The sequence below is a fragment of the Echinops telfairi genome, unplaced genomic scaffold (assembly GCF_000313985.2).
Source record: "Echinops telfairi isolate 266 unplaced genomic scaffold, ASM31398v2 ScPeMD7_6273;HRSCAF=7185, whole genome shotgun sequence".
Lineage (NCBI taxonomy): Eukaryota > Metazoa > Chordata > Mammalia > Afrosoricida > Tenrecidae > Echinops > Echinops telfairi.
This window is the reverse complement of record NW_022110173.1, coordinates 749120-774813: the sequence shown is the minus strand read 5'-3', so window position 1 is coordinate 774813 and position 25694 is coordinate 749120. Positions and strand designations below refer to the sequence as shown.

Here is a 25694-nt window from a genome sequence, read left to right as displayed (position 1 = left end):
CCCAGAGACCTGCAAGTGCAGTCATATGACCAATAAAGAAGCAGGGTGCGAGAACTGAGCATAGACCCAGTGTGCACTTTAATCCAGAAACGTGCTGTGAAGATGCAGGATGGCCCCACGCAGGCCCCCTGCTGTCTCCAGTCCCTAAGCAGGCTATGGGCACAGAAAGCCCAAGGGGGCTCAGGAAGAGGAGCAGGGGACAAGTTACTAGGGGCAGCTGTTGCAAATGTGAGGGAGGGGTAATTTCACACAGAAGAAAATGTCTCAGTGACAGACACAAGGTCTCTAAAAATAGTCCTGCTGAGAGCCTAGTGGCCGCTGGCACAATCGCTGATGTCAGGATAGGAGGTGTCTTGGAGTTGGCTCAAGCGGCTGAGAGGGAGGGAAGGTGCTATAAACTCGCAGTAGAAACTGGAGCCCAGCCAGGGAGATAAAAATGCTGCGGAGGGCTGTGTACAGGTTAGGGAGCAAGGCTGCACAGGAAGGGAGGTCGGCAGGTGAGGCAATGGGACGAGAAGCCCTGAATAGGAAGAGCCCCGTCCACGGGGCTGGGGACTGAGCGGTTCTGGGCTCAGATGAGGAGACAGCAGGACAGGCCCGTGTCCTCATCATGGACACTGAGGCCGCAGTGAGGCTGTGCTGGCTGCCGCCTCCAGGAGAGGCTAGGCAGGATGAGGCCCACAGCCAGACTCAGGGGAGCTGCATGGGAATTCCGGCTCAATGCCAGGAGCAGAGCTACCGGGAATGAGCCCAGAGGCGGCCAGCACCCACGGTCTTGTCAGGATTAACCTAGATCCACGTCCTGGATCCTGACAAGACCACTGAACTCAGGAGGGGGCTGGTCTTATGGCCCACTCCCCTCCTGGCATGCCAGAGGTGGCGTACCCTCCTCTGTCAGGAAGCAGCAGACTTCTCCCGATGAAACTGGGGAGACAGGAGAAGGCCGTGAGCCAGAGGACTCGGGCAGAGGCAGCAGGCGCCCTCCGTCTGTCCCTCGGGAAGGGAGAACCAGCTCGGACCTTGCGCAAAGCAGCAAAGGCAGGCCCGAAGGTGGCTTTGACCTCCACGCAGCCTCGGATCCAGGCAGGCAGTTTGGCCAGGGTTGCTGGGCGGGCATAACGCTGGTCCAGGAGCACAATGCTGGCAAAATCCTTCTGGTGCCTGATGGCCCTGCCTGGGAGACAAGGCTTTGGGCTCGACCTGCTCCCTGCCAGTGCAGCTCCCGTGCAGCCTCACATAGGGGACAGCAGGCAAATTTGAGCACCCCAGCTGGCTTACCTATAGACTGGTTGACGGCCTTCATGCACAGGTTCTCCACCAGAGCCTTCCCTGGGGGCGGCTGTCCCAGGGTTCTGGGCTGCGAGGGGTGAAGGAGGAAGCCTGTCAGCACCCCAGTTCTCTGAGAAAATGGCACTGCCCATGACAGGGGCCCCATGACAGCCACTGATGGAAGAGGGGGTGTCATGGGAAGACCAGGAGGTTACGGGGCACCCTCAACCCGTGCTGTGTGGCCCATGAGCCCCTGGCTGCACTGCTGTGCTCTGGGCACTGCAGGGACTCACTAGGGTCTGATCCAGGTAGGCCATCTTCTCTTGTAGCTCCGGAGACTTGATGTTGGGGTAGGGCAAGCCCACCATGACCACACACCTGGGGAGTGTGAGGGTCCCATGTTAGTGGATGGGCTCTCCAAGCCCAGGAGCACAGCCCTGAGCCTCACCTGCTCAGTTCTACCACCCCCTCCCCGGCAGCTCTGCCTCCCACACCCCACTCCGTACCTGCTACCCAGAAGGGCGTTTTCAGCCAGGAGATCCAGCCTAGGCTAATGAACTGAGTCCCCATCCAGGTGGGTGCTGCACCACTTCCAACTGGCCAGTACTGTACTGCCTGGCCCTGAGCATGCAGCCGGGCAGGATTCTCGGGGGCTCAGGTGAGAGGAGCCCACTTACCGGCCCAGACTGTCCGAGAAGTTGATGCCTTCACTCATCTTCCCTCCGACCACGGAGAGGAGCAGGGCGCCGGTCACTGTGCCTGCAGCCTGGCCACAGCCCTGCAGAGACACCCGCCAAAAGTATTTTTAGCTGACAACCTCCCGGGTTCTCCGGACCCATAGCCTCGGAGCTAGAGCTAACCTTAATGCACCTGGAATAGTCCGTCAGCACCTGCTCCACTTGGTTTGCTCTCCTGGGCTCCTGAAACACCTGGTGAGGACACCCCAGCTCAGGAAAGGCTTCCGAATGCCCGGTGCTGGCTCTGCCCCAGTCCTTTCTATCCCAGACCGGCTGGGGAAGCTCACTTACACAGGGGGCAGTGAGCAGTGGGAGGAGCCCCTGCCCCCCATTTTGATGGCATGCAAGACTGAGAGGGCCTCGGAGCCACTGCCCGCTCACCTTTTTCCTGACAGCCAGACGGGCCAGCAGGCCGTTCTGCTCCCAGCGGGCGTAGACCTGGCGCAGGTACTCATAGGAGGGAAAGAAGCAGACCAGCCCTCCAGGCACCACGTTGCACAGGTTACAGAGGACTCGGCCCGTCTCATCCACCTGGACAGGGAGATGAGCATCAGGAAGCCTCGCGGCAGGGCTCAAAACCAAGTGCAGAGACCCCAGGCTCACTGGAGCAGACTCCGGGCAGAACCAGACAGGGAACACACTTCAAGGGCATGTGCACTGTCCGCAGCATCCCTGCCACACGTGGCAGTGCCTGCAGAGAGCCAGCTCCCAGTGCCTGAACCACCTTCCCAACATCACCAATGACAAACCAGGGCCCCCCAGACCGGCACCCCTGCAGGGCAGGGGACTAGAGCAAATTAGCAGCTTGGCCCCGCACGGCGTCCTACAGGGATGCCTGGGCCTTTAAAGAGCACCCGTGCAGTGGCCTATGGAGTGAGGGATGCTGTGGCCGCCCCTGAAAAACATCGACAGTGATCCCATACGTGGCAGCTCTGAGGAGAGCCCCCTGTACTGGCGGCCGCACCCCAGGAAGCACCCGGACCCTGACACAGGCCAGTGGCAAGGCAAGCTGCCTGGCTGGCTGGCACGAACCATCTGCGGCAGGTCCCTTTTCTGGTAGGTGAACTCCAGCTGCTGGTTGGAGGGCCCGCTGCAGATGACCAGGGGCAGGATGTTGTCCGGAGGGATCACGTGACCTGGTGACACCCAGCACCGGGCTGAAAGATGGAGGGCCTCTCCCCAGTGCCGTCTCCCAGGCTACACCCCTCACTTGTGAGCCCCAATGGGCCCACGGGAAGATGATCAGCGGCAGGGAGCAGAGAACAGTCTGGTTGTACTGACGACAAGGGTGCCAGAGCCCGGGCCCACCCCTCCTTAGAACTTGCTGGGCCCCCGCCAGGGGCACTCACCACAGGAAAACTCCACCACTCGCTCAGGGCCAACCCCAGCACAGGCCAGCAGCTGCTCCCGGAAGTCAGACACCTGCAAAGCATGTGGGTGGACAATGACCCCCCCAGTGGCCAGGAGTGGGGGGACTTGGGAAGGGATTCTGGAGGCAGCAACTTAATACACATGAAAGCTGTCAAATATGACGCAAAACGGGGGATCAAAAAAATGAAAAAAGGCAACAATGGACAGCAGACTGCCCCCAAAGAACCGCCCTAGCTATCAAACCAGCCAGACGAGCCGAGAAAAGCTGGCTTCAGGGGACTTGACATTCTTAGCACCGTGTGGGACATAGTCTAAGGGCAAAAAGTAAACGCAGCGCACTGCAGTCGTTTTACCATTCGATTTATCATCCCGACACTTCTAAGATTGTTAAAGACAAGCAAACAAACACCCCCACTGCCAGTAAGCTGATTCTGACGCGCAGCAAGCAACCTGACAGGACCGAGCAGAATGCTCCCGCGTTCCTCCCAGGGAGCGTGGCTGGTGGGTGTGAAGTGCTGCAGTTCAACACACAACCCAGCATGCCACCAGGGCTCCAAGTGCATTACTTGTGGTAGACTTTAGGGTACAGCAAATGAGTATGCTAATGTAAAAAGACACTAGAATGTTCTGTCTGAGAAGAGAGCTACAAGACAAAGACCCATAAACCAATTCTTTGATTTTTAGCCACAGCCACATGAGTGTGTGATTATTAAAACCACATTTCCTAGGTGTGTCGACAACAATCCAGGGGAGCAACATGAATGCCCCAGCACTGAGTGGTTGGTGTCTACATAAGTGTCTAAGCCGCCCAGCGAGGGAGCTCAGCAGTTAGTAGCCCAACAAGTACCCACTATGCCACTGGAGTTCTTTCTGATGCAGGGCAGTTTTACTTAGAAGTGGCATCTAACGAGAGAGGCGTGGCCCGGTGAAGTGCAATCTCCCAGAGGATGGAGTACCGCACAGCCGGGCCAGATGAGGGCAGCCCAGGCCGGCTGGCAAGGAGAAACGGTGAATGACAGCGTGCGGATGGAAAGAGCAACTTGCAGCACCAGCAGAGTGATGCCAGTTTTTTGTACGGCTTTTAAAATATGTATATATCCATGCAAAAATTATGATAGACACCACAATGAATCTGTAGGTGGTGGGATTAGGAGCCCTTCTGTTTTTGCTTGTGCGTGCTTCCTACAATGAAAATGTGACGCTTTGGGGAGAAACGTTTCCATTTGTGAAAGAGAAGATTGACGGGCCTATGGTGGGTGCAGGAAGGGAATGTGACAGGACAGGGAGACATGATCCCCAGCTACTGGCATATAGGGGAGTCTCCACACCTGGGGTCTATCATCCAGCCCCACCACCCCCGTCCAGGCTGAAGGGCACAGGCAGGGAAACAGTGCAGCAGTGCCACCTAGTGGACACCGCGTGCCCTGCTCATGCCAACCCTGTTGTGGCTCGAGGGTCCCGCCAGGACTGGGAAGGGCCAGATGGTGTCTGGGGTCCTCACCGGCTGCATGGTGCCCCCTGCAATGACCACTGCCCGGCATTCCTTCACCACCTGGGCAAAGTGCACGGCTGGATTCAGAAGCAAGAATTTGAGGCCGCTTTGACTGAGGGTGCCTGAAGGGCAGAGAGAAGACAGCTCCGTGGGAAAGGGCCAGCCCAGCGCAGACTGCCATCACGCGGGCACAACCTCCAGATGGCCCGTGGAGGAGACCCGGGCCTTTCATCTTTTACAGTTAAACCCCATGTCATCTCCAGGACCACCCGCTGGGGTCCCTGGTTGTACCCGCTCCGTTTCCACACACGCGCTGAGCTTCAGAAGGAAAGACGCAGGTCCAATGCACACAACTTGCAGACGAGCACGGTGCAAACAGTGCCCGCCGGCCTCCAGAGCCCACAGCCACAGCCACGGCCACGGCCCACGGGCTTCTGCAGCCTGGCACCACCCGGCCCCGCCTTGGCTCCAGGCTTGTCTGCCTGTGTGGCTGACTGCTGGGTGGGGATTACCTTGGCGGCTCAGGATGACCCTGCCGTCCTGGTTGGCCGTGGTGAGTGTTGCCAGGAAGCCTTCGATGTGCATCAGGGGGGATGCAGGCCGAGAGCCCCTGGCCTCACCCTCCTCCACAGGGTCTCCAGGAGCAACTGCGAGGCAGAGGCACGACCGCCTGGCTGGGTGCCCCACGTGCGGGGTCATTCCTGCCAGGGCCTCTTCCTCCCTTCCACTCACCCTCGCTGGCCCCGGGCTGTAGGCCTTGCATGAAGAGCTGAAACCCAGTCAGCCTGGGGTGCTCCCTGGAGGAGGCCAGGACGGCTCCATGTCGCTCCGTGAAGCCGAAGAGCTGGGGGAGGAGGGGCCCGGGTGACAGGAGGACGGACAGAGGCCATGCCAAAGGCATGGGGATTCCCTTCCCACCCGCAGGGGGATGCAGACACGGCCACCCTGGGCTCCCAAGGGTGGGGACAGCCAAGCACCGCAATAGCAGCCAGGACCGGCGGGAACGCACCTTCCTGCTGAGCCTGCTCTTTTCACAGTAGCGCTGCACCTGCAGCCCCGCGGCAGACACAAGACAACGTCACTCAGCCTGTCGGCCCAACGCAGGCAGGAAAGACAGTCTCCAAACACTTCAGCAGCAGGCTCACCGCCCACAGCCTCCTTGGAATCAGCACCTCCACCTCCTCTCAGGGTCCTCCTCCCGGGAGAGGCCAACTGCCTGTCCCCGAGTGCGGCTGGCCAACCCAGCTGCCCCGCACAGCCACATCCCCTCTGCCACCCTTCCTCCGAGGAAATAGGCAGCATCCAAGCTGGGCCTTGAAGACTTAGGGGTTTCAACCAAGGAGCCCCACGACCAAAGGCACGGGTGGGGTCAAGCCTAGGCTTCCTTGAGGAGGTGTCAGCCATGCAGGTACAGAGCCTGCTCTTAGCCTGGGCTAAGGTGAGGAGTTTGAAACCCTCCAGGATTTCTGAAGTCATCCTCCAAATTAATATTCTCTTGAGGGTGTTTTGTAGAATATATTAGAAGGGGGCAGAGAGTGAGATGGAGCAAGCAGATTGGGGGTGATGGTGGTGTGTGTGGCTGTAGAGCTGCAAAGGGCAGGACAAGCCCAGGAGTGTTCTCTCAGCGGGTGAGGTGGCTGCCCGTGACCATGGGGGAGAAGGAAGGGAACACAGAGAGCATGTTTCCAGCCTGGCTGATGGGCTTGGTGGCAGTGACAATGACCAAGAGGAGCATGTCAGGGAGGGGTGGGAGAGGGAGGCCAGACTCTGGAGCAGGCCCAGCTGGGTCCAGAGGTGAGCTCTGCCGTCCGCCAGGTGTGACCCTGTGCACTTCGTTTTTCTGCGGTAACCTCTCTGAGCACACCCTACTGGGAGCGACTAAGCTGACACCCTGCCCAGAGCACAGCAAGTGCTTGGTCAGGGGGGCAGGCAGCGTTCCTTTTGTTTGGAATCTCGACGGGGCGCACTGTGATGAGTTATTTGACGTGGCTTTTCCAGCCAAAGCCTTGGCTGCTCCACCAAACGACCCTGCTCCTGGATGGGAAGAACGCGGGGGAATGCCCTGGAAGGCCTGCGTGGCTCGGTCTTAACGGCCGGGCTCCTGCTGGGTATACACGCAGCCACCTCAGAGACTCGCTACCAGCACAGGAGGAAGCTGGAGGGAGGGTGTCATCTGGACCCCAAGATCCCTGCACACTGAGCCTGCTTAAGCCCAGAGGAGCAGCAACAGCAGATCCAGGGCCAAGCCTTGTGGTGGGCTTCCCAGGCCCCGGATCACATAACGCGGGTGCTGTGGGGCAGGAGGCTGGCTTGTGGAGTGAGGTGCCTCTGGGCACTTAATTGGAGGTGCTGGGTTTGCTGACTCAGGGAGCTGGAGCCCAATGCCTTGGGGTTGAGCTCCAGAGGAGTGGGTGCTCTTTAAGCATTTAATGGTAGCCCGCCGCGCAGAGCAGAGGCCAGGCCAAGAGTCTGAGGGGCAGCAGGGGTCTGCCTGAGGGCACGGGAGAGTAGAAACTACACTGACTGAACTAAACTAAAAGCCAAACTCACTGCCATCAAGTCTGTTCTGACTCACGGAGAGCCTGTAGGAAAGCCCTGTGGTTCTCTGAGGCTGTAACTCCTTACCGGAGTCAAGAGCCTTGTTTTTACCCTGAGGAGCAGCTGGTAGTTTTGAACTGCTGACCCTGCAATGAGCAACCCCACTCATAACCACTGCACTGCTAGGACTATCCGCTGAGTATTCCTCACTTGAATTGTAACCCGTTAATTACCCTTATACGCCCCATGATCACGAGTACTGTCTGAGTTCTGTGTGGCCACTGCCTGACACAGAAGGGGAGGGCCGTGGGCGGGGCGGCTGGTGAGACTAGACAAGGATGGAGAGCAGAGGCATGTCAAACCCCCGCCTCTGGCAACTGGCCCCAGGAGCAAGCGGCAATCAGGTGGTCCCCACCCGGGTGCTGCCAGTGAGGGAGGCTGTGGCCAGCAGGGCTGGGGGAAACAAGGTCTGAGGCTGCAGCGGGAGTGGGAGGCAGGGGTCCCTAAGGCAGCCCAGTCCTCCTCTCCCCAGCCTGGCCCCGTCACCCTCCCAACACACACCTCCTGTCCTGTCACAGCCCAGGGGAAGATGGTAAGGAAAGGCAGAGTCCCGATGCGTGCCCAAAGGGTCTAAGGAGAGGCTCTGTGTCTCCCCACTCCTGTGGCACCTCGGCCCTTTTCAGAGGCTGAAGCCTGCGTGCTCTTTCCGGACACCCTGCTCTGAAAGCGCTCAGCCAGTACACCGGGTATGTTCCCTCCTTACAAGGGGCCTCTGGAGAGGAAGAGGAGAAAGCCTCTACCTTGAACAGGTTGATGTTGTCGATCTGGCTCTGAAAGAGGAAGTCGTTGATGGTCTGCAGCTCTGTTCCTGGGGACAGACAGACATACACGGAGGGCCTTGGGACCCAAGCGCCCAGACCCCGGCTTCCAGGTCCCAGTGTCAGGATGGGAGGGCTTAGGTCAGTGGTTCTCAACCTAATGCCACAACCCTTTAATACCGTTCCTCATGTTGCGGTGAGCCCCCAACCTTAAAAATTATTTTCGTTGCTACTTCGTAACTGTAATTTTGCTACTGTTATGAACCTGGCGACACCCGTGAAAGGGTCGTTTGACCCCCGAAAGGGTCGTGACTCGCAGGTTGAGAACCGCTCACTGGCTTAGGTTCTCCCTGGCCTGCACAGAGGTCCTCTTACCTGTCTTCGAGAGGCTCTGGGTATTGGGGTTCTGCTTAATGTCCCCTTAAAAAAAAGAAGAGTATTTCAACCTATCAGGATGGTCTTCCAGGATGGTCTCTGCCCCATCTCCTCACCCCGACGTGCCCACCCAAATAAGCGTATTTAGATAGAAACGTGGGTTTCTGTTCTGTCGTTTCCAGTAACAAGAACCCGCTGAGAGGGGCGGAGGTTCTGAGAGCCCCACAAGCCTGACCGTCTAACATCAAGCAACTCAACTGAGCCCCAAGGGGCGAGAATGTCCTCATAGTCTGAGCACGCACCTCCACGCCAGGTCCTGCCGGTGCTCAGGGAGCAGGCCGGGGGTCGGGCGCTCTTACCTCCCAGCACAGCCACAAACTTCTCCAACAAATACAGGATCTGTTTGATGTACATCAGGTTCCTGGCCTTCAAGCGCTTCCTGGGGAGAAACCACTGGGCATTAGGTGTTGACTCCTGCAGCAACTGCCCCTCCAACTGCCCGAAGCTGAGCCCTTTCTGGATGAAGCCTTCAAGCTGAAAAAGGCTGGCCACGGCCTCTGGCCTGCAGACCCAGCAGTTCTGTCCTAAGCAGCCTCAGCCTTTGAGGGCGGGCACCGGGGCACACTGCAGAGAGCTGCAGCACGTTGGTCCACTCGGCCCCAGCCTGGGGGAGCCCAGCCTTCCCCTGAGGGGATGAGCCCAAGGGCCCTGGTGCTCAGCAGGCATCTCACCCGTATCGTTCTGTGTACTGGCGCAGCTGGGCATGGGCCTGGCAGAGCTAGAAGAGAGCAGACGGGTGACATGGTGGCCCTGGCTGTGAGCCAGTGACCCTGCGGTTGCACCTAGAAAGGCCAGTCCAGGGCGCACGGGCAACTGAGGTGGGAACTCAGAGCTCCGTTTTAAAGGCCCCGAGGGTGGTGGGAAGAGCCGGTGTGTGTGTGTGTGTGTGTGTGTGTGTGTGTGTAGTGGGCTACAAGTCAGGCTGCTGACCTCAAGGGCAGCGGTTCAAATCCACCAGCTGCTCTGCAGGAGCAGGATGCAGCTCTCTGCCCTCGTAAAGAGTGACAGTCTTGGGACACACAGGAGCCAGTCCCGAGGGTGGCTGTGAGCCGGGATCAACGCCGTGGCAGTGAGTTTTTGGAGGCCGGTGGGGGCCGAGAAGGAAGGAAGGAAAACAGTCTGCAGAAGCCCCCACGGCTCACGGAGACCAGCAAGAAAGGATGCGGCTGCCTCTGTTGGTTGCTACTGGGTCCCACGAAGAGTAAGGGGTCAAGTTCACAATGGCATTCTCTCTGACGGTCAAGCCCAGTCACTGGTGAGCAGAGATGGTGGTGGGTCGTGTGGGTTTCAGGGTCAGAAGCCAGTTGTTAAGTCTGGCTCTACAATTATTTCCAAAGTGACCCTGGGAAATGGTTGAAGCCACCCTGACTCCTGAGTTCTAAAGGTCAAACAGCAGAATCATTCCCACCGTGGCATTAGCATGAAGGTTAGAGACCCATCCAGCACCCAGTGCGTGAGACTCCTACATACATGGTGACTTCCAGAAACCATGGGCGGCTTCCCTCACTTAATGCTGAGAGCACAGGACCGACAGCAGCATGGAACCACGTGCAGGCTCCTGCTTCCTGCAGCTCAGCTGCCCGGGTTCTGCAGAACGGGTCAGTAGCACCCTGGCCGAGAAGGACCCAGGAGACAGCATGGGATGAGCAAGGAAACGGGGCACCTCGCCCGTGCTGGGTCCCCATCCGTCAGAGATTTGCTGCAAAGTCACAGACAGGCACCGGCAGGGCCACTGCAGGTCGGGGCGTGTCCTCCCAAGCCCGTCTCTGGGGGAACCCAGGTCCGTCGAGACACAAGCTCCTGGCCTTTCTGGTGGCAGGCCCTGGCCCAGGTAAGGAGAGGCTGGCCTACCTGGGAACCGCTGACTTCTGAGCTGTGGATGGCGGTGATGGTGTCGATCAGGTTGTGAGCCTCGTCGATGATGACCACCTGGCCCTGCAGCCGGATGCCCGCCGCCCGCCGTGTGGCCGCGTGCAGCAGCATCTGGTAGGGCAGCACCACCAGCTGTGGGAGGAGAAGGCGGGGGGGGGGGGCTTGGTGGCCTGGCGGGATGACGGGAGGAGTATTCGAGACAAAGCTACAGAGGAGCGCGGTGCGCCTAGCCACAGGCCCTTGGTGGAACACCAGATAGGTGGAGCAGGTCGCAGTGGGCACCTCTGACTGAACTGGACTAGCAGGGGGGGACTGGGGGAACCATTTCTCCTTAGCCTCATGTATGTCCGTCCCCCAAGTACCAATCCCTCAGCCCCAGCTGAGGTGCCCAAGGCTTTCCCCAGAACCAGGGGGTGCCAGAGAGCACCCTGGGCTGTGGTGCCAGCTGCCACTTCTCAGTGGTGTGCCACTGTATGCCACTTGGCCTCTCTATGCCAGTCTCCTCATCCACAAGATGCGCTTGGTAAACTCCAGAACCGAGACTAGATCGAGTGAGGGTTAAAGGTTATTAAAAGGTTGTTAATAAAAAAGCACTTGGTAAGGCTTTGGGTGCTATGCTTTTACAAAGAGTGTCCAGGTAACAGAGGGAAAAAACAACAACTGGAAAACTGGCAGCCTAAGGCCTCGGCTGTCATACCGGCTCCATTCCTCACTTGCTGGGAGGAAACTGGAAAATCACACCCCTTCTCAGGCCTTAGGGGCAATGCCCACCTTAGCTACCTCCCTGGGCACATGGCTTTAGAGAATCAAGGTCGGAACGTGCAGGGTTGGGTAGATTTTCACCCCAAACACAAAACACTATTTAAAAAGAACATGGAACTGCCAGGACGGCTCATGATACTCGTGCACCCACGTCGCCAGCACTGAACTTGCGCTGTGGAGAGACCCTGGCAAGGGTGCTGGGCCCGGCCCAGCGGGAGCGTTCCAGCGCTCTTCTCCGGGCACCCACAGCCACCTTGTTCAGGGCACACACGGACGGGCCTCCCTATCAGCAGATTCTCCGGCGCCTGTGGCACCCCTTCTTGAGCACCTTGACTGGCTTCCCCACTCGTGAGCACCCGTCACATCACCCAAAGACTCAATCCAGGCGGCTCCAAAAAGTCCAGGCACATCACCAAACCACACAGCCACTCTGCAGGGGTCTCTCCAGTGGGCCATTTCTTAATATCACGGGTACAAAGCCAACAGTACCAGCCTGTGCCACGGGAAGACCATGCACGTTGGGACCACGGCTCTGAGCGGCAGGGTGGCAATACCTCTATGTTCTGGAGCTCCCTGTGGGCGCCAGCAGAGCACACTACTGTCTGCTGGGCTCCAGGGAGACCTTCGGCCCTGAAGCCCGGAGCCACCAAGGGATCTGTGTGCCTCTGAGCCCTCGGACGAGGAGGAGTGGTTCCGCACGCTGACAAGTGAGAAATTCCCTCCGGCCCTACACCACTGTTAGAGCCAAGAGCCAGCCCTCAGTGCTCCAGGGCCCTCACCTGGGCCGCCGGGATAGCCAGTCGGCTTCCGTAGTAGGGACAGGCCCGCGCCTCCTTGCCCAGGGCCACCAGCTGCTCAATGTCCTTCACCTCCAGGAGGACCTCGTCCCGCAGGAGCTGCATCTGCTCGTGGTTGTAGAAGGGGCAGGTAGTCCCGCCTTCCTGCCGCCTCCGCTTCGGCTTCTCGGCCTCTGCTTTGCTCCTCTTCTCTGAGGACGGGGCTGGCACCAGGGGACAAAGACAGAGAACAGAACATGTCAGTGGAGCTGGGCTTTCTCAGGACAAGGCCCAGTGCCCTGGGGCTGGGGTTCTAAAAGCCTGCTTGCTGTGGTCGCTTGCTGTGCGTTCTATAAACTCACTGCCACCGAGTCAATGTCCTGTAGGACAGGGTGGAACTGCCCCTGCAAGTTTCTACAACTGTGACTCTACAGGACTAGACCACCGTCTCTTTCCCTTGGTGTGGCTAGTACTTCCAAACTGCTGACCACTTGGTGACCACTGCACCACCAGAGCGCCCTGCGTCCCATATACCCTAGAAAACCACCAGTCAGGGGTGAGGCTGGGCTGACCCAGAAAAGCAAGATCGCTTTTTCCCAAAAGGCACCCGGGGTCAGCGCTGCCATTCTTTCTATGTAAGATCCTGTGTTTCTTTCCCAGGCTGCTGGTCCATCCTCAACAGGATGGGCTCTGAACAGCCCGGCCCGCCCACTCTCTCCCCAGCACTGTCCCCAGGCCAGCTGGAGCCAGCCGAGGCGCTCCTCTGCCTACCGAGCTTGCTTCTCTGCATCTCCATGCAGCGGTCATTGATGAGCTGCACCGAGCCCAGGCGGCTCACGTCCTCGTTCACACAGAGGTTCTGCGAGATGAGATGGGAGACGGAGAACCAGTCAGAAAGGTAGGGCTGGCTGTCTCGGGGGCCCCCTCTCATCTTTCTTCCCTCCTGTTGCTCTGCGGGCCAGGTCCCCTGCTTCTGTTTACCTGCCGAGAGCCGAGCGAGACAAGCCGGGTGTCCTTGCCAAAAGGGCTCTTCTGCACCTCGTGTACAAACTGGGCCAGCTGGGAGTGGGTCCGGCTGCAGTAATAAACCTGGTCAGAGGAGGAGAGGCGATCTCAGAGAAGAGGACTTTCCAAGACATTCTCTACACATCAAGCCAACGCCGAAGCAGCCGGGGGGCTGGAGCCAAGTGACCCCCAAATACACAAGCTGTCTCCACACAAGCCTCATCCCAAGGTTCTTCAACTCCTCCTCAGCTCTAGAACCGAGGGGAACTCCAGTAGTCTCACAGTCTAGAATCCAACTGCTTCCCAGGGCAAGGCGATCTGAGCAAGGTGTGTGGTGGTTCTGGACCTGGCAAAGATCCCTCACATTTGGGGGAGGGGGGGAGGGCTTACAGGCAGCAGCAGGAGCCCTGGTGGCGCTGTGCTTTAGATGTTGAGCAAGGTCAGAAGTCCCAACTCCCGGCCTTTGCTCAGGAGAAATCTGGGGCTCTCGGCATCATGAAAGCTGAGGGGCAGCTCTGCTCTGTCCAAGGGGTCACCCTGAGTCAGGTCAACTCAGTCGTAGTGGTCTGGGTTGGGGTTTGTGTGTAACAGGGGTGGGGGGGTGTCACTGCACACACATGCCCCAGAGGGCTTTGAGGGACGGGCAGCAGTGAAGCGGGAAGTGGCCAGGCTGAACATATGCTCTTTCTGCAGCTAAGAGAAATCAGAAAACAGGGAGAGGAGGGGATCTCTACTTTCAACTGAGAATAAGAAAACAATGTAACGAATGAAACATTAATTTGCCAGAACCATCCACGCCTTCCAAAACTCCACTCGGACCAAACTATGGACGAGAAAGGAAGGCAACACGGCAGAGGCTCAAGGGACAGAGCGCCCCAACTTTGTCTGGCACCCCCACCCCCACCCCACCCCAATGTGAGCCACTGAGGCTCACACCCAGAATGGCTGCTCCCCGTCACCCTCCCAGGAGACATCTCCAGGGGTGCCCAGCCCACCAAACAGACGGGGCCCAGGCGGGCTGGATGCCCCCGACAGAGGGCACAGAGGAACACACAGAACTCCCACAGCGGAGAGCCCTGGACGGGCCCCATCACAGGCAAGCCTCCAAGGACGCTGTGTCTTACCTTGGTGACGTGTTCTTCCTCAAAGTCATCCTCATCTTCATCTACCCTGAGGAGGGGACACACACACACAGACACGAGTCTTCTTCCCGCCAGTGTAAGCAAGAAAACATTTACTGACAAGTCCCAAGACGCCCCTCTGCTCAGAGGCCCACGGAGCTCTGGCCGGAGACGGGCACAGGCAGCAGCGAGGTTCTGTCCGAGCAGCGGGGTCTCACTTGCTCAGCACACCCTGCGGCCCACTGCTGCTCAGCCTGAAGGGCAAGGGACATGGCCGGGAAGGTAAAAGGAGCAAGGCGTTCCCCGACCCACATTCCACACGAGGAGCCTGGTCAGAGCTGGATGCTGTCCATCTCGGTAGCTGAGGCCGTCCTCCCACTTAGCCGCCATACCTGGATCACCTCTGCTGTTCTTGCTGGAACACTCTGCCCTTACCTGCTCCCCCTGCCCCACGCCAACGCCTAATCAACACAAACGTCACCTCCAGGACAGGCCTGCCGGGACCTCGCCATGGCACCAGGTGCCTGACCTTGGAATGAATGCCCACTTCATTCACAACAGCTCCCAGCCACACCAGGGCCCTCTGACGAGCACACATCTGTCTGTCCTGCCTCGGCTCTTCCTGGTCCTGGAAGGTCTCTGTACAAAGGCCTCTCCCTGTACGGCGACAGCCCGGTGCCAGTCCACTTTGCCCCATTTGACCATCCAGGTAAAAGCATCAATTTCACAAAAGTGGGCAGGTTTCAGTCAGCTCCTGCGACCAAGTGTAAGCTTGCTGGAGGCAGGGCCCATGGCTGTCTTACTCATCTCTGCAATCCCAGTAACGGGAGCAGACCGGCGCTGCAGCAGAGCCTCCGAGGTGTCTGATAAATGATCACCGAGCAACAGGAGACTCTGGAAAGGCAGTCTGCTCCAGAAATGGCCCCCTTGTCGCCTCCAATGTTCTCTAGTCCCCTGGGAGGTCACAGCTCAGAGAGCAGACACCTGCGCACCAGGACCATGCTTATTATAATGCCTTGAGGTTTCCAAAAAGAAATGCTCGAGTAAGGACACCTGGGAACCCAGAAGTGCCCGGTGGTGCACACGGTTTGCTCCTGGGGACTGACCGAGGTTGGTCAGTCACACCCACTCTACGGGGCCCAGAAAAAAGGCATGGCAAGCGCCTTCAAGGGCGAGCACAGCCAAGAAAACCCCATGGGGCAGCTCCGTGCGGCATGTACACGGTCACTGTGACTGCAGCTCTGTGCTGTGTGTGACACACGGGTCGCTGTGACTCGGGAGGACTTGACGGCAGTGGGGGTGGTCTGACTGGAAGGGTACCTCATGGGTATAGGTCACAGACTTGACAGTGTCGCCTGGTGGTAAAAAGCAGCTGGAATCCAGAGAAGCTGGGTTCAAGTCCCAGCTCCCTGGCGTCCTGGCTCTGTGCTCTTGGCCAAGCTGTCCCGCCTCACTGTGCCGCAGTGACGCTACCCTGAGCTGCCGAGAACACCAAGCCCACCGTCAGAGCGTCGGCAGGGCCCTCCCTGCAGTCAGCTCTCCCTGAGGAGGCCTGGGGCGCTGCATTCAGCACCCACCAGCTGCTCTGCGGGAACACAGGTGGCAGTCTGCTTCCAGAATGATTGACAGCCTTGGAAACCCCCAGAGGCAGGTCCCCTGTGCCCCTCCTGAGTCGCTGAGTCGGAATGAACTCGATGGATGTGAGTCTTGCTGTTGTTGTAAGCAACACCGACGCACCCGCGGAGGGCCCGGCTGGAGAAAGCATAGAGACCCTCCCAGTGAGTGACAAGCCTCTTGTCTGGGTGCGAGGGAGGGCACTGTCTTACCCACTGGTGGTCCGCGTCTCTTCATCACTCTCGTACTCCTCCAGGACCAGCTCCTCCTCCCCAGACTGGAGCTGCTCCGGCCCTGCCCCCGCTGCCAGCATCTCCCTGCTGAGGCGGAGCAGCCGCTCCATTTCTTCTTCTTCTTGTCTCTAGAGGGGCAGTGGAGGTGGCAAGGAGAAAGGGCACTCAGGCCCGGAGCCCACCCTTGACAGTCGCAGGGGCAGACGCACGGCTGCCCCTTCGCATCGGCCTCGTGTTCTACGTGGGCCTCAGCTCAGGTTGCCCCACGGTGGAGGATGGGAAGGGGGCCAGTGACGGTTTGGGAAAGACGGTGGGGGCCTTGCAGAGTTCCAAGCGAGCGAGCCAGGCGTGGTGCTGACCAGGGCCGGCTGGCCCCAGAAGGGCACTCACCGAGCGCTTGGCTGCGTACTTGAGCTGTGTGTTGTGGCGCAGCTGCTGGAGGCGCTCCTCCCGCTTCTTCCTCCGCATCTGCTCCTCCTGGAAGATGCAGCCACCTGAAGAACACTTCCACAATGATGGAGGCTGGGCCTTCCCATCATTGATAGGCCGCCTGGGGACGGCTCCCCTCCCCGCCGAGCACCCAGTGGCTGCAGGGTCTAGGCAGCAAATAGTCTGCCTTCCAAACCCATTGCTTAATTGTGTCCGAGTGTGATGACTGAGCCAGTGTGGGCTGGGTTCATTTCCAAGGCTAGGCGTGAACAGGAGCTGCCAGGCCCTGGTCTAGAGAAGGCTTGTTTGAAAGTCCAGCCCAAACGACAGCAGGGGGCAGTGGCCGCCACTCCACACAGTGAAGGGCTAGCCAGGCTGTGCTGAGCTGGAGAAGAACTCGGGGCACCTGAATTTCAGAACCCACCTGAGCTAATGATCATTTCAGACCCACTTTTTTCTTCCCTTCCTAGAAATAGTACTTTTCATTTTGTGCTCAGAAATTGCACCTCCAAGTATATTAAGAGAAATTATGTTAATAAAAGCTTCCTAATAAATGGGGGGGGGGGGAGTAGAAATGCTGCAAGAATGACCCCAGTGATGTGTTTAGAGACACTCCCTTCATACCGAGGCCACTACGATGAGTTTAGTGGCATTTGCACTGGTATCCACACTTCCGAATCACCGCCACGCCCACTCCTGGTGACCCCAGGCACTCACCTTGAGCCGGTCCACCAGGTCCCTTTCCTCCTTCCTCTGCACAAACTGAGTGACCCAGTCAGGCTCTCCGGCAGGCCCTGGCGCCTCTGGGGGCTCTTGGCAGGAGGCAGAGAGAGATGGAGGCTGGGCCTTCCCATCACTGACAGGGAGGGCTCCACTTTCAAGGAGACGGGCCTCTTCTTGACGTTTCTTCTGCTCAAAGTCACGGAGCCAGGAGAGAGCCCCACAAATCAGGCTTAAAGATTTCCCCTGCCGAGAGAAACTCTTTCCAGAAACGGAGGATAGAACAAAAAGGCTCCCCAAAGAGCTTTCCCCACTTTAACAGAATCTTCACAGAAAGCCTGGCTTACACGCCAGAGGGTGCTCAAAGACCTGCCTTAGAGAGGAGATTATTAACAACACATCCAAATCCAAACCAGACCCACGGCCATTGTCTATGCCAGGGGCTGTCAGGCTCAATGAAAACGCGGGCCATTTGGTGCAACAGGCAAGATTCATGCGGGCCACAACACACTTAGAAATTTTGTTAAATTTATATTAAGTGAGGATTCAGGAATATGGATAGGATATTTAAAACACGATATAATTGCTTTTATTTAAACATTTTATTTAATGTATTTATAAAACTAAAATTATTATTTTTTACCCGAAACTTGCCAGTGCTTTCCTCCTACTAGTTTTCACTTACCTCTGATGTTGTGACCGGAAAATATAACAAAGTAACTAATAAAAAACACAACATGCTGGGCAGCTGACAAACTTGATGCACAATCGTAATGCCTTCCCTCTAAAAATGTTAACTAGCGCTGCTGCTAGGTATGATTCATAACAACATAACTCAGAGTGCTCTTTTTAACCTTCTCGCTATTGGGATCTGTTTACATTACCTGACACTGAGAGTGGCAGACATATCGCTTCCAAACGTCGCCAGAACGAGGCAGTGCGTTTATCCACGTCCACAGGCCCCCGGGAAAGGCACTGGGCCACCTGTAGACTCGTCTTCAGTAGTTAAGGGTTCACAAGGAAAGAGTGTGTACGGTATTGCCTCAATCTCACCTAAGCGCTATTTACTTCATAACAATTTTTTTCTATTTTCAGTTTATTTCAGAGCATTGCAGGCCACAAAAAATTACCTCAGGGGCCACAAATGGCCCTCGGGCTGCCAGTTTTGACACCCCTGGTGAGGTAGTTAAGCTTACTGTGCCAATCTGGCCAATAAACACGTGGGGTTAATTTAGGGGCGGAGAGATAAAGGGCTTGGTGAGCCTCGCCTTTCTAGTTCTCGGGTCTCTTGCTCTCTGGCGGTCAGACCAGGTGCAGCTGCCTTAGCCAGTTCCCTGCTTCAGCTGGCAAGGCTCACTTCCTGCAAGACATCCCTGAGAAGCCGCATGGACCTACCCCAATGCAGCCCTGGGTGCTGGAACATGTGGAGACCCGTGCCAGAGCTGAGATGCTTACACATTTGGCATCATTGCGTCTGTTTAGTGAGATGGAGGAGGGTTTTGTGGATTGGTGTTGGACATATGGGATAATGTTGGACTTGTGGGCTTGGGCAGCACTGGATTGGGATGTTTTATTGATATGCACTTACCCTTTATATAAAGCCTCATACCTGAGTTCTGTGGACTTGTTTCTGTAATGGACCCAGACTGACACCCCTGGTCTCTGCCAACTCACAGCAACCCTATAGGACCGCAGAGCACAAGGCCCCGAGGAGCAGAATCCTCATCATGTTCCAGATGAGTGGCTAGTGGGTTTGGATCGCTGACCTTGAGGTTAGCAGCTAAGATCACAATCCACTATGCCGATGGAGCCCGGGGGCATTGTACTGTTCGCAATAGACACAGCAACAGCCTGTGAGGTTGGCTGTTCAGACACCCCGGCCAGTGCACAGGAGAAAGATGAGGCTGTGAAGATTTACAGCCTCGGAAATGCTACATACGGTTCTGATGAATCAGAATTGACTAGATGGCAGTGAGTTTTAGACATACAATAGGGAGTAAAAATGGGATGAAGACGTAAATAAATACAGATTAGGCCCCCAAAGCAAGCAAGCAAGAGCTTCCATTTGCAGAACTGTACAGCTCACTAACCCTAAAATAATTTAAAGTGGTTTAGTGGGTTACATAAAAGATAGTAAGCTAATATCATTGGAAGTGGAAAACAGAACCCCCAAACAATTACGGCCAAACAAATTCATAGCATGACACCCCATCTACCTGCTAAGGTATTGGACGATCCCACAAATTTAACCCTAAGCTTTTGTGCAGCCAATGTTCAGAGAGAATATCATCAGTCGCAGGAGTCATAGTATATACACTTTTTGTTTTTTAATGGAACTCAATTGCTCTGGAGAACATAGCTCTGGATCTAGAGGCCTGAACGAACCCCCCAGTGTGTCTTCACAGAGAGGAGATGGCAGTGAGTGTCACCAGGCTGCTTCTCTCTGTGTCCAGAGGGAGTCTCCGTGCAGGGTAGACTCCCTCTGGGGCCAACATCCTTCAGTCCAGAAAGTCTCCAGAGACTGATCACCCGGGTGAATCCCAGAGTACCAAGAGGGGGTTCTGACCCTCACCCAGGACCAAATGGACTGCAGTAGAATGGTGTTGCCCTTGCATGCATTTAGGGACAGGGAAGCAGCATGCATGGCCCCGTGTGTAAAGGACATCAACTCTGGGGTCAAGACACTGCTCCTGACACTTGCCTGTACTGAGGGCAAAGCTGTTTCCACTGGGATGGATGCAATCACAGGGCCTTCCTCCTAGAGGTTCGGCAAGCACTCTACACAGTGTACGCTTAGAGGCTAGCGCCTACCCCTAGTACCTAAGTGAGCAAGTGGTGTAAGCTGCTATTCTGCCGCTATTAAATAGTAGTAGTAATAATTATCACCCTTGGATGAATTCCCCTGGTTTCATCAGGTTCTTAAAGGGCCCTGTGACAAAATGACAATTCTAATGGATGACCAGAAAAGCCGCTGCACACACCTTCCCTCCGCTTCTCAGATGAGGCGGGCGGCATTGCTGCAGACAGTGCTCTGCAGGAGGGCCCGGGCAGCGTTCTGCCCGCATGTGACACGGGGGCGTTTGTTACCCCGGCACGAAAGCGGACAGCAGGCGCGACATACCTCTGTAACAACAGCCCACGGACAGAAGCCTGCCTCAAGAGCCGGCCCCTCCACTGGAAAGGGGACCGAGCTGCTCGTCCACAGTTAAATGTCAGTAAACTAGTGCAACCACTGTGGAGAGTGCAGGACATGTCCTGAAAGGAGTTGGAAACAGAAATACCGTATGTCCCGGAAATCCTGCGCCAAACCAAACTCACTGCCACCGAGTTGATTCTGAGAATCAGAATATACACGCGAGACTATAAACGTGTAGCCTCATCTTTCTCTTGAGAAGTGGCCGCTGGGTTCAAACTTCCAACCTTACAGTTAGCAACCCAACACCGAGACCACTAAGCCCACTATTAGACATACATTCTAGAGAAGTAAAAGTCACAGCACAAAGCGCTGTCTGCACACCCATGTTAGGCACTGTAGCAAGAAGATGGAAACCACCCACGTGCCCATCAGTGGACAGCAGCGTGGACAGAGTGTGGTGTGTGCACCAGTGGGGCACGACACAACACCACCGCCTAGCGGCAAGTCTACAACCCCCGCATGTGGAAGCACTGGGGGATGCTACGCTGAGGAGTACGTCCGTCACACACGGCCAATGTGGACTGCTTGGGAGGTCACCACGATCGTCAAGGGCATGAGAAGAAGCTCTTGGTCATGAGTGGTCTAACAGCAGAGATACACAGAACTGCGAGCCCAGGCAATAAAGTGAAAAGCAAAACTCTTCAGAAAGTAAAACAAAAGCAAGCTGGAGGTGGAGGGAGTCCAAAGAGAAAGGCTGTCAGAGGAAAACATAGTCCAAGGATAAGGCAGGAAGTCCTGAGCCAAAGGAGCAACTGGACACTGCAGGAAGGACACAGAGGAACGAACCTTAACACAGACAAGGCAATTTCTCAGAACCGAGAGCTTCAAGTCCCTGGACTGAAAGGGCCCACCAAGTGGCCGACAGAGGAATGAAACCACCCCCCAGTCAGGTCCACCATCGTGCAATCCCAGAACACAAAAGACAAACAGAAGACGGTGAAGCCCAGCGAGGGACAGGGTCCCCCACAGACTAAGATGTAGGTTTCCCTCGGCCTCCTAACAGAGCTATGGTGGTGCAGTGCATTAAGCACTGGGGGTGTGCCTAACTACATGGTCAATGGTTCAAGCCCGCCAACCCTACAAGGGAGAAGGCGCAGCCGTCTGCCCTGCGCGGAGTCACAGTCTGGGCAACCTACGCAGCAGAGCCCCTATGCTCTGCTCTGCTCTGCAGGCTCACCGTGCACTGGAACCAACTCGATGGCAGCTGGGGGGGGGCAGTCTTTCCCCCCATTTTCTCAGCAACAATGGAAGCTAGTGTGGCTGTGGTAAAGGCAAAATAAAGACAATTTTACAGTGGAAAAATCTGGAAAATTGACCTCCTATACAACCCTTCTCAAAAACGTGTTGTACTCAAGCGAGGGGATAGCGCCCCAAAAGGATGATGAGATGGATTCTGGGAAGCTGAACCCCCCACAGGTACAGTAAGAATAAAAGAGCCTCAAGACACAAAGCACAGCCTGGATGAACCCCAAAACTATGCGGAGCAACTCACAGGGCAGGCGCTGCATGCTTCCTTCTCAGGATGTCTGGGCAAAACCCCAGTGGACACCCACCCCCCACCCCCACCCACCCCCCGCCCAGGAGACGACTGCCTGGGGCTGGGCTGGCAGAGCAACCTGCAGAGGAGGCTGCAGAGAGCCAACACACTTGCGGGGCGATGCACACGGTCTACCTCTTGACTGCGGTGATGGTGCGTGGGGTTTACATCTGCCACAGTGCGTTGGCGCTGTCTTTAGTATCGGTGGGTCAAGAACGCTGTTGTGGTCGTGGCTGAACACAGAGAAGGGAGCTCCTAGGACAACAGCTACAAAGTCGACCTAGGGCGTACCCATCCCCAGCACAGCAAATTCATGGACCCGTTCGGGAGGGAAGCTCCCGGAGAACAATGGAGTGGGCCATGATCTGAGTGGGAAATTATATGAAGAAGCCATTGGATGATGTGGGAAGAATTGACCAGAGGTACAATAAGAATGCACCAAACTTTAAAGACGCAATTTTTAACTCTGGAAAAGCCACCCAAAAGAAGATCAAGAGAGGAAACATACCCATAGTACAGGGATCAACAGAGACAAACACCTGTGACAGTGATGTGACTCGGAGGGGGGGCCGGGGAGGAACAGAGACGGCAAGACCAAACCTGCATGTATCAAAGGCACCTGTGTCCAGCATCTATCAAGACACTGCTATCTAAGCTGATCATTCATAAACATGGTAAGAAAACGCCCCTTCTTCCAAGAAACAGCTGAGATGGATTGAAAGTGTCTGCCTGAAGCACTCAGTTCAGTAGGGTCTGAGACACTGAGTCCTTGATGAAAGCTTTCCAATTAAGAAGGAATGCTCAACAGAAACAAATGTTGCCGTGTCCAAGAAAAGACCACTCCAAAAAAAAAAGAAAAGTGGAATCTGTTCAACAGGAAGCCCGGAGTGGCTGGAACCCTGTCTCAGGGGAGCCACGCTGCACGGACTAAATGGAGGGAAGAAGGCCAGGCTTCTGTGACGCGGGAGTAGCTGAGGACACGGCACTCACCACGCGTCCTGTGAGGGAATGCAGTTCACTGGCAGGACAAGTCCCTCCCACCTCTCGAGACAGAAAGAACAGAACAGAGCAGTAGAGTGCGCTCCGTCCACACTCGTCCTGTCCCAGGAGATGTGGGGTCATCTCACGAGTGGCGCCCTCAACAGGGACGAGCGAAGGAATGCATCACTTTCTTTTATTCATTCATTTCTCTCTCTCTCTCTCTCTCTCTCTCACACACACACAGCTTCTCATGGGCCAAACCGGCCAAGTTCTGCTAGATGACGGGGGACAACGAGACAAGGGGGAGAAGGTCCTTCTTGTCCGTGTCCAGTTGGGGCCCTTCACATCCACGGGCAGACGTGTGCTAACACACAGTGTTTTGCTACAAAAGATAATAAAGTGCAGAAGAGAAGCCTGGAACCGCTCACTGCAGCCTTACTCATCCTTAACAACCAGCCCCTCATAAATCCCGCATTCCTCCAGGCCAAGGGAAATGGGGGAAAATTGGATCCTTCCAGCACTTGGTAATTTTACCCCAAGAGATGCAAACAATATGCTCAATCTGCGAAGAGGCCAAAGTGATTTCTGTTTCTCGACATCAGAGCAGTTCATGTCCAAATACACGCAGTATCTGGAAAGTGTCAGGGCTACAGGTCACGGATTCTGGTGCCATTCAAATCCCTGTGCCTCTTGCCTAATTCTTCTCAGACCCTGGGCCTGTGCTTAACTATTTAACAGAGGAAGTGACGACGCCTCAGTAAGCTAAGTGGAGAGTCTGTCCAAGTTTGAGACATAAAAACCTCTGCACAGGCAAAGGGAAAAAGCAAACAATGCTGCTTCGAAACTGTCCTGAGTGCAGACTCCCAGGTCATACTTACAGTGCCAGTTGGGCTCTCAAATATCCCAATCTTGCCAGCTTCTAACAGCTGGTACAGCTCTGCCATGAAGTCTTTCTGGATGGAATACGGTGTGTAGGGAAAAGGGAAGTGGAGGCCACCAGTCTCTTGGGTTTCGTTAGCCATGGTTCTAGAGGGGAAGAGAAAAAGAACCGGAGGAGCATACTTAAACCTAGAGCAGTCCTCATGCTTGTGGAACGTCCCCTGTCACTTTGTCCTCTCCTGCTCTGCAGACCCTCAAGAGGCCTCAATAAAACGCTGCAACCACCCTTTATCAGAAATATCTGTTAGCAAAACGCAGCCGATGATACCTTCCTAATGCCTCCGAGGTGGGCTGCTGGGCTCCAGGATGTGTGCGGCCCACGGTGACTCCTGCAGCCTTCTTCTGCCACCGCGGGCCGTGCACTGCAGCACGCACATGCCCATGTGGCTTCGCCTTATTCTGCCGCGAAGACCTGGAAAGTCACGACATACAGAGGGTTACAAGAGGAGCATTCCCCGGACGGCACGGGTTAAGAGAGGCCCCAACTTTCAGGTATCTTCTGTGCTGCCTCCCAGTCCGTCCTATCTTCGTTTCCCAAGCAGCGCACAGTCTCCTCCTCGTCATTTTTATGGCCTGAAGAAATAAAAGCTGCTCTCCATCTGGTTCCAGCGGGAGGGTTCTCTTCAGTGACTAAATCCAGGCTAGAACAGCTCCTTAACACGGGGGGAAACAAAACACCAAGCCCACTGGCCTGGAATAGCTGCTGCCACGTGACCACCCAACAGGACAGAGAGAGCTGCCCTGGAGGGTATCCTGGGCTACAATCCATCCGGAAGCAGAGGGCCACAGCGCTCTCCCAGGGAGCAGAGGCAGCGTGGGGGCTGGCAGCCTTTTGACTAGGAGTGGCTGAGGGCTCCAGCCAGCGGGCTTCCTTCATAATTCCGAGGCCATAGCAATTTTTTTTTTTGCAAAAGCTCCATTTTCAATCTTGTTCTTTTGTAAACACCCCATCTCTTTGAAACAATGTCTATGTCCCCTTCCATCTTTAATCACCATTTGGAGGAATGGCTCTTCAGCCCTGGTTCCCACGCCTCTCCCGTCCAAAGTCCTTTCTCCAAGCTCTTTGGCAGGCCTGTTTCTTCTAAGAACACACAGTAATAACCGAAAACCCTTCACATTTGTACTCCAGCAGCCCGAACTAGACATCACCCTGTCAGCCCGTTTATGAGGGAAGGGAGCTGCCATAATGTGTTTCCCGTTATACTTTGGGAGCAATTAAATAACTGCACAACGAGGGCCATTCAAAACTGCTACCCACTTGTTGAACTGTCAGCCTGTGCTGACTGCATTTGCTGTGATGCTGGAAGCTAGGCCACTGGTATTTCCAATACCAGCAGGATCACCAGAGGAGCTTCGAGACTCAGAACAGACTAGGAAGAAGGAAGAGGCTGTTCACCTCTGAAGGATTAGCCACTGAAAACCTTACAAGGGGTAAAAGAACACCGCCGGACGACAGTCCCTTGGGTGGGAAGGCATTCACAGTAACATCGGAAGAGCGGCCTCCTTAGAGCAGAGCTGACGTGAATGGCATGGATGCATTAGAGCTTTCAGAACTGTCATTTGCTCATAGAATCACTCCATATGAGAAGCAATGGCTGCAAGTATTGATGAGAAATTAGAACAAGGACGGACAAAGTATGAACCTAAGAAAAGTGGAAACTGTCAAAAACAGAATGGAGCACATAGTGATCCAAATCTGGGCATTCGTGAAGTGAAATTCACGACTGGTGGTACTGGCCACTTGTGTCAGACAGTCATCAGGAGTGATGCATTTGAGAAGCTAGGCATTGCATTCATCTTCAAAAGGTCTGGATAGGACAGGCTGGATGAACAATCTGGAGGAGAAAAC

General features: G+C 56.0%; 1 protein-coding gene across 1 annotated transcript in view; it reads right to left on the bottom strand.

The window, feature by feature from the left end:
* Window positions 1-55: 55 nt before the first annotated feature.
* Window positions 56-25694, bottom strand: part of DDX11 (DEAD/H-box helicase 11) — a 36819-nt gene continuing 11180 nt past the window's right edge. The window contains exons 3-29 of the mRNA XM_045295909.1: window positions 24114-24257; window positions 23785-23932; window positions 17190-17438; window positions 16434-16520; window positions 16023-16171; window positions 14200-14245; window positions 13052-13159; window positions 12842-12929; window positions 12074-12294; window positions 10512-10664; window positions 9332-9378; window positions 8960-9039; window positions 8601-8645; window positions 8208-8275; window positions 5879-5917; window positions 5602-5713; window positions 5382-5516; window positions 4879-4991; window positions 3356-3428; window positions 3039-3142; window positions 2388-2537; window positions 2130-2198; window positions 1947-2047; window positions 1563-1647; window positions 1279-1357; window positions 1020-1174; window positions 56-924 (exon numbers count right to left, since the gene is read on the bottom strand). Coding sequence (XP_045151844.1) covers window positions 895-924; window positions 1020-1174; window positions 1279-1357; window positions 1563-1647; window positions 1947-2047; window positions 2130-2198; window positions 2388-2537; window positions 3039-3142; window positions 3356-3428; window positions 4879-4991; window positions 5382-5516; window positions 5602-5713; window positions 5879-5917; window positions 8208-8275; window positions 8601-8645; window positions 8960-9039; window positions 9332-9378; window positions 10512-10664; window positions 12074-12294; window positions 12842-12929; window positions 13052-13159; window positions 14200-14245; window positions 16023-16171; window positions 16434-16520; window positions 17190-17438; window positions 23785-23928 — 2730 coding nt within the window. The 5' untranslated portion in view covers window positions 23929-23932; window positions 24114-24257 and the 3' untranslated portion in view covers window positions 56-894. The remainder of the gene's footprint in view (window positions 925-1019; window positions 1175-1278; window positions 1358-1562; window positions 1648-1946; window positions 2048-2129; window positions 2199-2387; window positions 2538-3038; window positions 3143-3355; window positions 3429-4878; window positions 4992-5381; window positions 5517-5601; window positions 5714-5878; window positions 5918-8207; window positions 8276-8600; window positions 8646-8959; window positions 9040-9331; window positions 9379-10511; window positions 10665-12073; window positions 12295-12841; window positions 12930-13051; window positions 13160-14199; window positions 14246-16022; window positions 16172-16433; window positions 16521-17189; window positions 17439-23784; window positions 23933-24113; window positions 24258-25694) is intronic.